This window comes from Ustilago hordei (genome assembly GCF_900519145.1).
Source record: "Ustilago hordei strain Uho2 genome assembly, contig: UHO2_contig_02, whole genome shotgun sequence".
Lineage (NCBI taxonomy): Eukaryota > Fungi > Basidiomycota > Ustilaginomycetes > Ustilaginales > Ustilaginaceae > Ustilago > Ustilago hordei.
The window spans coordinates 132,554-145,625 of NW_024545252.1; the positions used below are offsets into that span (position 1 = coordinate 132,554).

General features: G+C 52.9%; 5 protein-coding genes across 5 annotated transcripts; 2 read left to right on the forward strand and 3 right to left on the reverse strand.

Moving 5' to 3' along the window:
* Positions 1-23: 23 nt before the first annotated feature.
* On the forward strand, positions 24-2,207 carry UHO2_00810 (uncharacterized protein; the record flags this gene model as incomplete). The annotated part of the gene is made up of 1 exon (XM_041553278.1): positions 24-2,207. The coding sequence occupies one exon, from the start codon at positions 24-26 to the stop codon at positions 2,205-2,207; it is 2,184 nt and encodes a 727-aa protein (XP_041409212.1).
* A 185-nt stretch (positions 2,208-2,392) lies between these two features.
* On the reverse strand, positions 2,393-5,530 carry UHO2_00811 (uncharacterized protein; the record flags this gene model as incomplete). The annotated part of the gene is made up of 1 exon (XM_041553279.1): positions 2,393-5,530. One exon carries the CDS (start codon positions 5,528-5,530, stop codon positions 2,393-2,395), a length of 3,138 nt encoding a protein of 1,045 aa, XP_041409213.1.
* Positions 5,531-8,300: 2,770 nt separating this feature from the next.
* Positions 8,301-9,635, reverse strand: UHO2_00812 (uncharacterized protein; the record flags this gene model as incomplete). Its single annotated transcript, XM_041553280.1, has 1 exon — positions 8,301-9,635. One exon carries the CDS (start codon positions 9,633-9,635, stop codon positions 8,301-8,303), a length of 1,335 nt encoding a protein of 444 aa, XP_041409214.1.
* Positions 9,636-10,087: 452 nt separating this feature from the next.
* On the forward strand, positions 10,088-11,213 carry UHO2_00813 (uncharacterized protein; the record flags this gene model as incomplete). The annotated part of the gene is made up of 2 exons (XM_041553281.1): positions 10,088-10,715; positions 10,801-11,213. The coding sequence occupies 2 exons, from the start codon at positions 10,088-10,090 to the stop codon at positions 11,211-11,213; spliced, it is 1,041 nt and encodes a 346-aa protein (XP_041409215.1).
* A 133-nt stretch (positions 11,214-11,346) lies between these two features.
* UHO2_00814 (uncharacterized protein) lies at positions 11,347-12,747 on the reverse strand (the record flags this gene model as incomplete). The annotated part of the gene is made up of 1 exon (XM_041553282.1): positions 11,347-12,747. The coding sequence occupies one exon, from the start codon at positions 12,745-12,747 to the stop codon at positions 11,347-11,349; it is 1,401 nt and encodes a 466-aa protein (XP_041409216.1).
* Between the last annotated feature and the right edge of the window lie 325 nt (positions 12,748-13,072).

Here is a 13,072-nt window from a genome sequence, read left to right on the forward strand (position 1 = left end):
TGATATCGAGTTCTGCAGTCATCATGGTGTCACCGCGGCACGCAGCGTCGCTGTTATTGCGAAACACAGCCCGCTCAACCACTAAGCCAACTTTCCAGCGAAGAACCCTCCTCGCTGGCCTACGAATCATCGAATCGCCCTTGAAACCGACCTTAACCTCACCTTCAAGCTCAGCGCCGCTCACCAAACCTAGTCACAAACGAACCCTGCACACCTCGAATCGAGCGCTCTCCCCCTCCTCATCATCATCCCTAACGCCAACGCCAGAAGCAAACGAAACAGAGCATGCCGTAATCTCAACCTTCGACCTATTCTCCGTCGGCATTGGCCCTTCCTCCTCTCATACAGTCGGCCCTATGCGAGCCGGTGTCATCTTCGTCTCCGAGCTAGCCGACATGAACCTCCTCCACCGAGTCCACACGATCAAAATCAACCTCTACGGATCCCTAGCCCTAACCGGAGCAGGGCACATGACTCCCCAAGCCCTACTGGGTGGGTTGGAGGGTGATGATTGTGAGACGGTCGATCCGCCGAGTGTTCCGGTAAGGTTTGAGGAAATTAAGAAAGAGCGGAGGTTGCATTTGGCGAAGAACTTGCATAAAACCCTAGGGGGCAAGGGAACGGGCAAAGGAGAGGGGGCGAAGGGGGGAAAGGTGGTCGACTTTGATTATGAGAGGGATCTAAAATGGATGTTTGGACAAGTGTTACCGCATCATAGTAATGGAATTAGGATGAGTGTTTTCGATCAAGACGGGGAGATGTTGGCTACGAATGATTATTATTCTGTGGGTGGGGGGTTTGTTGTTAATGGTGCGCTGGCAACACCTAACTCTTCATCCGCATCGACACCAGCCACTACCCCCAACACCGAGTCACTAGAACCAGATGCAACACCGGCTCCACTACACGACGAACCACCATTGACCGCACACCCAATAGACTGGGGCGAAAACGTATTCTACAAACAAATTCGACGTTCAGATGCTTCCGACGGTCGACGTTCTGGCTCCATCCCCACCGTTGCTAATCTCCTTCCCCAGGTTGAAGCACCTCAGTCGCCGTCCTCCCTACCTTCACCATCAGACAACACTCACTCACCAGAGAAATTGACTTCGCGACCAAGCACCGGCCCTCCATTCCCATTCCACAACGCAGCATCACTTCTCCGCCAATGTAAAACGCACAACCTTACCATCGCCCAAGTTGTCTACGAGAACGAACTCACTTGGAACTCTCCCGAAGCTGTCCATGCGAAGTTGGTTAAGATTTGGACTACTATGGACGAGTGTATTCGTGCCGGAGTCGAGTCTGGGGAGGAGAAATTGCCAGGGCCGTTGGGTGTGAAGAGACGTGCGCCGAAACTCTATTCGAGGTTGTTGAGGGGGTTGTATCGTGGCGCTTCGCTTCCTTCGCCTGGAGCTGTGGGTGGTGGCGGCGGCGCTTGGGGTGCCGGAAGGGACGGCCCAGGTATAGAAGGCGGTGTCGGAGGAGCCTCGAGTATGGACTTGGTAGGACAGTTAGGATCAATGCCGCCTAGGGTGATTGGAAACTTCAACCACCCTCTCCCACCCTCCCCCCCACGTCGCACTAATTTCCCGGCAATTGACTATCTTACATGCTACGCAATCGCAACCAACGAACAGAACGCTTCGGGTGGTCGCATAGTTACCGCCCCGACCAACGGTGCAGCTGGCGTCCTCCCCTCCGTTCTCAAATACTGTTTTGAATTCCTCTTTGACGATGCACCACTCCGCGATCTCCAGAACTTCCTCCTCACAGCCTCTGCTATCGGAATGCTATTCAAACGTGGAGCAACCCTTTCTGCCGCTGAGGGTGGGTGTATGGCCGAAGTTGGCGTCGCAACCGCCATGGCCGCAGCGGGTTTTGTAGCAGTGTTGGGAGGCAGTGTCGAAAAGATTTTGCAGGCTAGTGTGATTGGAATAGAGCATAATCTGGGGTTGACATGCGATCCACTGAATGGACAGGTTCAGATTCCATGTATTGAAAGGAATGCATTGGGAGCGGTGAAAGCGGTTACGGCGGCTCAGTTGGCGCTGGCAGGCGATGGAACTCATAGTGTCAAGTTGGATGATGCAATTACAGCTATGAGAGAGACGGCCAGAGATATGCATACGAGTTATAAGGAGACGAGTTTGGGGGGACTGGCAACGGCGGTTAGGGTGCCCGTTGCCGTGCCTGACTGCTGACCAGCACTTGGGGAGAAGGGCGGGATGATGGACAATGATGAATAGAATAGATTCGACTAGCTTATTCCTTACTAGTATACATGAACATTGCGGTGAGAGAGAGACAAAGACAGAAGAGGGTGAGGCTGTGAGAGGGAACGAGTACGAGAATGTTTGAAATGAGTTTGGATAGCGGAGAGAGGAATTCAGATGTCCGTCCTCCAGATATCCCTAAGAATACCACTCCATTCACTAGAGCCCAAAACATCGTTCAGGATGAAATCCAAACTATTTATAGCAACCGCAGGCATTTGTTCTCCGTTTGCGTTCGTGTTCATCCCCCTTGCCATTGTTCCTTCACCGTTACCGTTTACAGCAGCTCCCTGCATTCCGTTCGCAGACGTGTAGTCGGCGGTGTGAGGTGGGCTATGAGAATGACTAGAAGAATTCGAAGGATTGGAACGGTAACTCGAGGTGTCCATCGCTGAAGGCGGGAGTTGCGGGAAAGAGTAGCTTTGCTGTTGAGCAAGGTTTGTGAAGTGAGGAGGCGGGATAGCTGCTGCGAGAGATTCTGTTGTGTCAGGTTGGTAAGGTTGTGATCGCATATTGCTGGTTGGGTTGGGACAGAATTTGGAGCGGAGATCGCTATACCCTTGGGCTTGGTGTGGTAAGTTAGCTTCGAATAATGAGGCTGTGACGCTGAACCCTCCATTGGCCAGACCCTGCGGTTGCTGCTGGGCGTAGTCCTGCAGCAAAGCCTCGTATCTTGCTACATCCGGCGAACTACTGAAACCATTCGCTCTGCCTCCTACACCACCGCCTTCCCCTGCGCCTCGACCAGGAGTGTTTGCCGTAGTACGCTGGCTCTCCTTCTTCCTCGAACAATCAGTCCAAGTAACAATGACTTTCAACATTCCCTGCAAGACATACGCACAAGTCGCAGGAATGCTTCCATTCTGAATGCTGCCCTTAGGATCCAGACTCAACATCGCTTTGATGACGTTGCTGAACACCGCCTGCCAGCTTTCCGACCTCTTCGGAGGTGTCTTCCAAAGCTTGAACATGGTAGCGTGCATCTCCATTGCGTTGAACGCCGCTTCGAGGGCGTAGCCGCAGACATTCATCATTGGGAGCACCGTGCGAGATTGCCCTTCGACCATCCAACGCTTCTTATTCGGTGTAGGCGAGTGTGTTGCCTGCAGCATATCGCGAGTCCAATCCCCAGAAGGAGCTACGCGGCCAGATCGAGCTTCCGAGCACAGAAGGGAGACGTTGACCAGCACTTTCTCGGCTGCCAGGATGCGTTGCTCTCCATAGCGCGTCAAAAAGGTGCGCATGACTGCCGAGGCGTTTTCATCTTGGATGAGAAGAGCAAGTTCGTGAGATGGTAAACTCTCCTTCTTGTCGATGCCAAGACTACGAAGGATGCCGGCGCCAAGGACAAGCAGGTAGCCAGCAGTGGTTTCGAGTGTGAGCCATGTGGACAAGACCTGACAGCCATCGGGACCATCAACGAGGTGACCGCGGAACTCTTGATCGACGGCGCTGATCTGTCTGGTATACTCGTCAAATATCTTTGACACATTGGCAATGCGTTCGGACTCGGAAACGTCGATGGGAGAGTTGCGAATAGCGTCGAAGGCAACGAGCAATTGCTTCATCGCCAAGCATCGCATTGCCAAACCTGTGCTTCCGATCCTTCGTCTTCTGGACCAGCGTCGCTCCGCAAACATGTGGTATTCTGTACCGATCGCTAGCTCTTCTCCTGAAAGTCTGGCCTCGCGAGCCTCAGGAGTGAGATCGAGTGGGGCGGCGTCTTCTTCAGTAGTCAGCATCAAGGATCGACTCCAATCATCACAGAAGAATCGTTCATCGACGCTCTCGTACAGCTCGTCGTCACCCATGGTGAAACAGTTGTGCCATGTCTTGACGCTAGCCCACTCCATTGCGGTGCGTTTGGTCTCGAAATCGTCGAGTTGGTTGTTCGACGAGAAGAAGGAGTAAGGTGCGGCAGCCGTGAGTGCTACGCGGTCAAGGCGGACAGAACGAGCGAATCGTTCGGCTGTGCTGATAAGCGCGTCGGTACGGATGCGATTACGAGACGGACCTGGAATGACCGAGACGTCGACAGGGAAGAGAGCGAGCAACTCCAACGCTTCGACAGCCTTTTGCGATCGTGGAGAAGTCATCATGACTCGTGCCAGATCGCGAATGACGAACCTGGCAACAGAGAAGCGTACCACGTCATCCTTAGGATCGCGGATGTGCTGCATGGCAATCAAGTAGAGAACTTGCTCGAGCAGCTGTGTCGAGAGCGTTTGCTTGCCTTGAAGTGCATCTTGACGTAGCTGATGTGCGTTGGAAACATGGGGTAGCCACAAGGTAAGGTTCTCCTCGCACCAGTCGCTGAGGATCTTGGACTTTTCGTTAGAGACAAGCTCTGTGATGTCAGTCTCAATGGTAGCTCGTGCCGAGACCAGACGGAAGACTTTGGAGGCGAAGCCATTCTGACGTGGAACTAGCTCGGTGAGTAGGGTGAGAGGTCGACTACAGGTGGAAAAGCGTTCCCAGATATCGATGTTTGCGGTGTCATTGGGACAGCGATCGTTTGTCTGGATGTAGGTCTCTGTGGAACCGGCACGACCGGAAGCTGCACTGGCTTGATCGTTGTTAGCGGCGGAAGGCGGTGGTGTGCCTTCATCTGAGGACGATTCAGGGGTCCGGGAGACGAGACGTGCTTCGGCGGGGTATACAATCTGATCAGCGAACACGCGACCTCCAGCATACTTGAGGTTGTCGGCATCGGAATCAGTATCGGCAGAGGCGACACCGGAAGGTAAGAGGCTGGTGGCATTACTGCTGCCGGTGCTAGCGATGCTCATTGGTTCGCCTAATGAAGAAGAGAGGGAAGCATTGGTGGATGATTTTCGCATGCCTTGCTGTCGGACAGCGTTGGGTACAGAGTCTCGCTTCTTGGTCGACGCTGGCTTGGCGTTGATGCCATCAGCAGCTGGCTTCTTGGCTTTCTTCTTGTTGGCATCATCGACAATGCACGAGATCTGAAGGGTCTTGCAACGATGGCAAGCTTGATGCTCTGGAAGTGGGAGAGGACCAGAAGGAACGTCAAGGTCTGGCAACTCGCACCTTGCTTTGCGCTGTTGACACATCTGACAAGAACGACGAGCATGGGTACGTCGTGGACGCTTCTGAATGCGTGGCATCTCTGTGAGGTCCTCGGAAGAGACCATGCCGTGATTGAGGAGGATGTTGGTGTTGCCATTGCTGGCTGAAGGGTAAGAGCCACTGGGTGCTGAGAGGGCTGAGAAGTGGTCGTACTGATCCATGACTGCGAGTGCTAGCTTGGGTGGGTATTGAGATCCAAAGGAGTAGCTGAGAGGTGGGTTTGGGTGACGAGTTGGTGGAAGACGCTGATGCTGATGCTACAAGAACAGCATGAAGGGGGATGCTGTAGCCATTCGAGTAGATAAGGCAAGGGTGTTGATGGTCGATACTTTATTGAGTGCGACGACGGCGAGAAGAGGTTGGTGATGGTGTTGATTGGAGGGGGGCGGTCGAGTCAAGTATCGCTAGGCTGGTGGTGGAGGGGGAGAGCCGGAGCAACGTGGGAGCATGCCATGACTGCTTCCGTACAGAATGGAAGAGTGTCGTGCTGCTGCGACGTGAACCGCAGCTGATGATAGCAAGGCGAATCAAATCAAAATGCAAATGATGGTCGAAGAGGGAAAGAAGGAGGAACACTACAAGTCGGAAGGAGTGAGTCTTGAGGGTCAGGATTAGTGAACACAACAAGCAGGACACAAGATTTGCAGGAGCTGAGTTACGCCTGTCAGAAGTGCTCTCAGCTTCAGCTCTAACTTTGCTTGTGCATCCTGTCAACCGACCTTTTTCTTTCCCTAAACGAGCCCGGTTGGCGAGAATGATTTTGTTGAGAAGAGAAGAGCAGAGCACAGCAAACACCTTGCATGCGCATACTTGCCGAGTCAACTCTCGGAGAACGTGATGGTGGGCAGTGACATCTGATTTGGTGCGAGATGACCTGGGAGTCGCTGCGTTTCCGCTCAATCTACCGACACTCTTCTTCAGCTTGTTGTACGAATCACATCATCTCCGTCTTTCCCCACAGACAGCCTGGCTGAACGACGATCGAGAAGTGCAACAGCAGGATGGAGATATGAACAAACGTGAATCAATATTGTCTTTTGGGCTAGTTCACATGCTAAAGGTTGTTTTCGGATCCGAAAGAGGAGGAGGAGGAGGAGGAGGAGGAGGAGGAGGGGGTATTACTTTATCGCAGGTCATCGACAACCGCACAGCTCGCCTCGGAAGCGTCTGTGACCCTTGACCCATCATCATGGCTCTGTTCTGTTCTCGTTGCCAAGTGTTCACATGAAATGCAACACACGACAATAAAAGCCAGATGGGAAACGTAGCTGCGCCTTCTGCAGGCGATCTCGTCATTTGAATCCGCACAACCGAGTCAGGTGAGTCGAATTCGAGTCAACCCAAGAGACGATGGCACAGAACACAGAGGTACGCTGAAGAAGGGCACAAAGGCAGAGAAGGAAAGTCTGACTTGAGTTTCCAAGCAGATTGCAGCGGGCTGCGGCAAGTGCACGTTGACAGACACTCTCGGTCACACCTCGTCCGATCCCGCTCTTCCGGGGTCAGGGTCATTCATTGTCCATCCAAGGCACTAACTAACACCAGCAACAACCTCAACCATCGCGTACTTGGAACCGGAAGTGTCCTCGAAAAGTAACAAGCGAGCTTCTTTCGGTTCCAACTCCGCTCTCCTTCAGCACATACACATGACACAGTGGCTGTTCCATACTTCTTGTCGACTCAGCAACCCCTGGTATCCGGATGGCTTCGATCTACGCTTCTCCTTTTCTCCCCGCTTCTCTTGATCATTCTTACGATTTGAAGCTCAGCTGCTTCATGCTCAAGGCCTTATCGCCAGTTTCCTTTGATAGACATGCCCGTGTCATCCTTTCACGATGCCGACCGAGCCTCCTGTGTGTACTCGGCATGAATGTTATACCTTTGCGAGGCTAGACCAGTCATACCATCTGTTTTGCCTCGCCTAGTATATTTTCGGATCCGAATTCCCACTTCCACCACAACATGGCTTCGTACATTCCCCTTTTGAGCTTCTGATATCTCTCGTTCATGCGAACGGCATGGATTTCATGATCTCCGCAGAGCCGTTCTTCCCATGGATGTCCGCACTTCCGAAGCATACGGTATCTAACCGAATGCTCAGCCACCTTGCAATTTGCTCTATTGACGCCGACCGACCACGATGATGGTGATGATGCTCGCTTCCACGCCTTTGAGCAACCCCCCAAGCCCGTCTCGCTTCCATCATCCTCGCGAGACCAATGAGAGATCGGCCGATCACTGCCGATAATCATAGTGCTCTGTGTCTGATACTGTCTTGTGTGACGCTGATCTTACTGCTGTGCACATGGATGTTGCCGAATAAGCCATCCCCCCCCCCGATCCGAGATCGACTGCGCCCACACCCACACCCAAATGTGGGTGATGCCAAAGTCGGCGTGGGCGAGGGCAGGTTCGCGATACCATCGTCTCGCGTGTATTATCGCTCGACTCGAGAGAAATTTAGCTATCGCATCAAACGCCATCGCCTCTTCGGTGGCATGAAACCCATCATCTCAAATCTGAATGGCACACTAGTCGACTCGATTGCGGCGTCTTCTGTTCCCATTCTGATGCGAACATGTTCGGCTTTTGCTTGCTCTTGCTCAGCTGTACGATGCAGTCACGCACAGCCTCCTGCACATGCTGTGCATGCTGATCGCGCCAGCTCTTTCTTTAAAGCCTGGTATCTCCAACCCGTCCGTCGGCATGCACCATCGGCCCGCGGCAAGCTCGTATATTTGCGATCCCACAAACACTCTTGAAACATGCTGATTATTGGTGTATCCTTCCATTGATGCGTTCTTATCTACCATTGTGGTACGTTATACTTTGTTCCGGTCAACAGCGAAGGGCGGCCTTGTTCGGCTCTTTCCAAGCTATCTTGCTTTCGAAGGATCGTTTGCTTTGTATGCTATTATCCGATAACCGAGTCTAAGTAAGTTGTTCAGGCAGTGGCCCCATCGGACACAACTGAAAGTACCTCTCCTTCCCAAACACCACCAACGCAGCTCGCTTATGTCCAAAATCAACCACCTTCTCCACATTCCCACCCACCATCATCTCATACTCTACCATTTTTGTATTGCTCAATCTCGGTTCCGAAACACACTGCTTTGTATTCGGATCCAACAAAAACATCATGTGCACTACGCTTCCCATCCACGATCTCACCCGATGAGCTCCCCTAAATCTTTCTTCCCCGACCAGAGCGTGGAAGCCACGATCGTGTTGTCCCGCATTGTAGAAATCTTTGAGGTTCGATTGTTTTGAGTAGTAAATCTCGACGTAGCCCCAAGGTTCGCCATCCCATTCACCGATGAGACCGATGGTGTATGGGTTTCGTTCATTCTTTTGCATCTCTGCGAGCTGCTCTTGGCGGGTGAGACGCTGTCGCCAGCCTTCGTTGACTCGGTCTGTGTTGTGCCACGCTGTGAGCAGGTCGACGTCTTTGGAGTTGGTGGAGGAAGCGACTCGGAATGTGAGGTGAGAGTTGAGTCTCGGAATAAAACGAGAGTAGATGGGACCTGCCGAAGGTGGTGGTCGGAAAGGTGCAGTGAGAGGGTTTGTGACTGTTTCCGAGTTGGAAGACAGAAGTGCACTCCGTGTTGCCGCGTCTGCTAGAGGAAGGATCCAGGGCGCAAAGCCAGTAGTTGGAGAGTTGCAGCCTTGCCAGAAGGCAGCGCGTGGGATCAACAGCCGTGAGGTGTCGATCTGCGTCTTTGCGCCTGATGTAGACAGCAAAGGTGGATTCCAAGGGTCCAAGGCCGCCAGACCAGACTTGATCAGAGCGGAAGCAAATGACGGGTCCAACCCATCTGTCTTGAGCAGAACATGCTCCTGTTGCGGCCAGAGTGCAAAGATGACGTTGACCCAGCCCCAGACATGGTGCGCATTTGTCTGTACATGCTCCTTATCTGCATCGTTACCTTCCGACTGAAGCTGGCATTCAGCGAATCGTGTGGTGCGGAAAGCGAGACCGTTCGTGTCTGGTTCAGCCGATGGGTTTGGATACGGAGGCAGAGGAGAGATAACACGCAGAACATTCGTAGAGTCGAGCGTAGCATGTGGTCGGGGAGAGTCTAGCTTGACCAGGTGTCGCACTCGCTCTTCCGTTTCGTTGTCAGCATGGGAGGAAGAGCCCTTGTCGTGACTGACCGTAATGGTGAACTTGTGGCCATCAGGAAGAGCGAGTGGATAGCGACCTGGCTCTACGACGACAGGCGCCTTCTTGGTTTGCGGCGATGCGAGATGGACCAGTGCCGACATGATGAGTTTTTTGCGCTTGTCAACGCGATGTAAAGTGACAAGTGACGATGCAATGTATGCTGGAGCAAAGTCTTGAGATCGTGTGATCCTTCCAACCAAAAAAAAAAAGTATCAATGCGACCTTCAGGGTCCAATCATCACACCACTTTCACGCAACGCAACACGGCCGAGAAGGATTCTCAGTCTCAAGTCCGGCTAGTTACAGTAGCAAAGCCACACGAGACAGAAGCCGGAAGACCGCGAGCATCTCTTACCGGTTGCACTCACTCTTGCCGGCTTCTTGGCTGGTGTGGGGTTGTGTGCACCTCGCCGGACCCCATACTTTTGCCTCGATCAGCATTCATCCTACCTTCCGTCTTCACCATCCTTCACCCCTCTCCCCTCTCCCCTCTCCCCTCTCCCCACCCTCACCCTCACCCATCACCATCGTTCCCTCTTCGAATTTTGCAAAAATGAGGGCCTTCTACCTGCACAAAGACATTGCTCCCTCCGAGCTCCCAAACACTCTCTCTAACGATGTTCCTGAACCCAAGATCACTCCCGGATCCTCCGAAGTTCTCATCGACGTCCACTCCGCCGCCTTCAATTTCTTCGACATCCTCGCCGTCCAAGGCAAATACCAGGTCAAAACCCCTCATCCTTATGTCCCCGGTGTCGAAATGGCCGGTATCATCTCCAAAGACTCCCCTATCCCGGATGGATGCGATTTCGTCCCCGGCAAGACCCGCGTCTTTGGCGCTGCTCAGGGCGCTTACGGCGAAAAGGCCAAAGCTGATTACTGGCAACTCATGGAAGTGCCTGAAGGTATCACGCTCGAACAAGCTGCAGGGTTGTTCGTTACATGGCCTACCAGTTACGCCGCTCTCAAATTCCGAGCTGAGGTGAAACCAGATGAGTGGGTTCTCGTGCATGCCGGTGCAGGGGGTGTCGGTATTTGCGCCATTCAGATCGCCAAAGCTATGGGCGCTAAGGTCATCGCTACCGCTGGCTCGGACGATAAGCTCCGTGTGTGCAAGCTACACGGTGGTGCAGATTACGCCGTCAACTATCGGGACAAGGATTGGCAGGCTCAAGTCAAAAGTAAGTCCCCACCACCCTCACTTGCCAGACTCGCCCCTTTCTCTCCACTAACACTCCTCCTTGCTACCCCCCTTTCTCAACGCAGAAATCACGGACGGCCACGGAGTAGACGTAGTCTACGATCCCGTTGGAATGATCGTCCCTTCTCTCAAAGTCATCGCTTGGAACGGACGAATCATCGTCGTTGGTTTCGCAGCCGGTACAATCGAGAAGATCCCCGCCAACCTTATCTTGCTCAAGAACGTCGCCGTGACCGGTGTTCACTGGGGTGCCTATGTTCGCAATGAACCTGACAAGATCGGTGAGACATGGGAAGCATTGCTTGATATGTTCAGGACAAAGAAGGTCACTCCTACCGTCTTCGAGCATATCTACGAAGGATTGGAAAGTGTGCCGGATGGATTGAAGGATCTGGCGGATCGAAAGACTTGGGGAAAGGCCGTGGTCAGAATTAGGGCTGATCCGCAGTTCCCACCTAAGGGCAAGCACAAGCTCTAATTTTTCTCGGAGAACATCATGTTTCATTGCACATCACTGGAAAGTAATTGGAAACAACTCTAGCATTCGAAGAAAGAACGAGAATGTGGGTGTCTAGCTACAAAAGACTGCGCGATGAGCGAGGGCGATGTAGTCAAGCCTTCTTGGCAGGGTGAACACGGTGATACTGTGGATTACCAGCAACCCTGGTCCCAGTCAATGCAACTGCCGCATCCTCTGTCCAGCTCGGATAGGACATCAAACCTCTCGCCAACAGGACAGCATCACAGTCACCACCTCTAATACTCTGCTCTGCAAGCTTACCCACCTGAGACCTATCCCGACCATCAGGACTTTCGTTCGAACCTTCCATCATTCCCACGGCTCCGACCAACATTCTCTTCCCCTCGTTCTCCTCTCCTACACTCTTCACCAGCGCCTCGCGCACCGCCCTGGCGCCGAAAAGCTGGTACCCAGCCCCCGGAGTAATCTTCTGGAAAGGCACCAGACCACCAGAGCTAACATCGATTAAATCCACCTTTGCCTCCTGCAACCAAAGTGCGAGTTGAACAGTCTGATCCACCGTCCAGCTCTCACCCTTCCCTGCGTTTTCAGCCCAGTCTGTGGAGCTAACTCTCACCCAAACACCCTTGTTCGGGAACTCGGAACGAACGCGACGTGCAACGTTGAGCATAAACCTCGCACGGTTCTCCAAACTTCCACCGTACTCATCCGTACGATGGTTAGTCAGAGGACTAAGGAAAGAATGCATAAGATACCCATGAGCACCGTGTAGCTCGACATAATCGTAGCCTGCTTCGAAGGCCCATCGTGCCGCCTGCACAAACCTGTCTTCCAATCCCTTCACTTCCTCAGTGGTGAGGGCTCGAGGTGTGATATAACCATCATTGTAGGGTATAGCAGAGGGAGCAACAACGTCTTCCGGCCAACCACCTTCTCCCTTTGTCACATACCTAGCTTCTTTCTTCTCGCCCCTGGAAAAGGACGACCAATCAGAAGCCTTCCTCCCCGCATGAGCAAGCTGCAACCCTACCCCCAACCCATCAGTAAAGCTCTTCAACACCGAAACCAATGCCTTGTGTGCATCCCTATGCTTCTCTGACCAAATCCCCAAGTCTTGCGGAGTAATCCTACCCTCAGGCACAACGCCACTTGCTTCCACCATCACATTCCCGACACCATGCAACGCAAATGATCCAAGATGAGCAATATGGTAGGGCGTAGGCAGACCATCTTTAGCGCTGTACTGACACATGGGTGAAACAATCACCCTGTTCTTGTACGTCTGCTTCCCGCCATCTTCAGGGCTGGCAAAAGGAAGGGTGATCGTCCTGAACAATGCAGGCTTTTCCACTCCCTCTGGCAGGATAGAGTCAGGGAGGGAGCCGGGGGGAGGATGTCCTTGACGAGTAGCGACAAAGTTGTCAATCTTGAGCGCGGAAATGTCATTGACAAGAGGAGAGGTGAGACCAGAGACAAAGTTCGAGGTGGCCATATCAGCGGCTCCGCCTGTAGAGGCTGCGTGGGAAGGCATCTTGAGATGACGGGCTTGTGTGATGAAGCGATAAAAAGATGGAATGGAGAGATGGGAACGAGGCAGTCGAAGGGGAAGTTTATATGCTTTCATTCAGAAGCTAGGGATGTTATGGTTGTGAGTTGAAAAGTGATATTGTCTTCAGGAAGTTTGCTGAAGGGGGAGATAACGGGGTTGTACGGTTACGATATGGCCAGTGCGAACGACGGCTATGGATTTTTTAGCCCAGAGTTCGCCGAAACCGTATTTCCGCTTGGTGTTTGTTACAGGAAAACCGGTATGACGTGCGACAAACCCGTGAGCTTAACTGGTTGTCCTTCTTCTC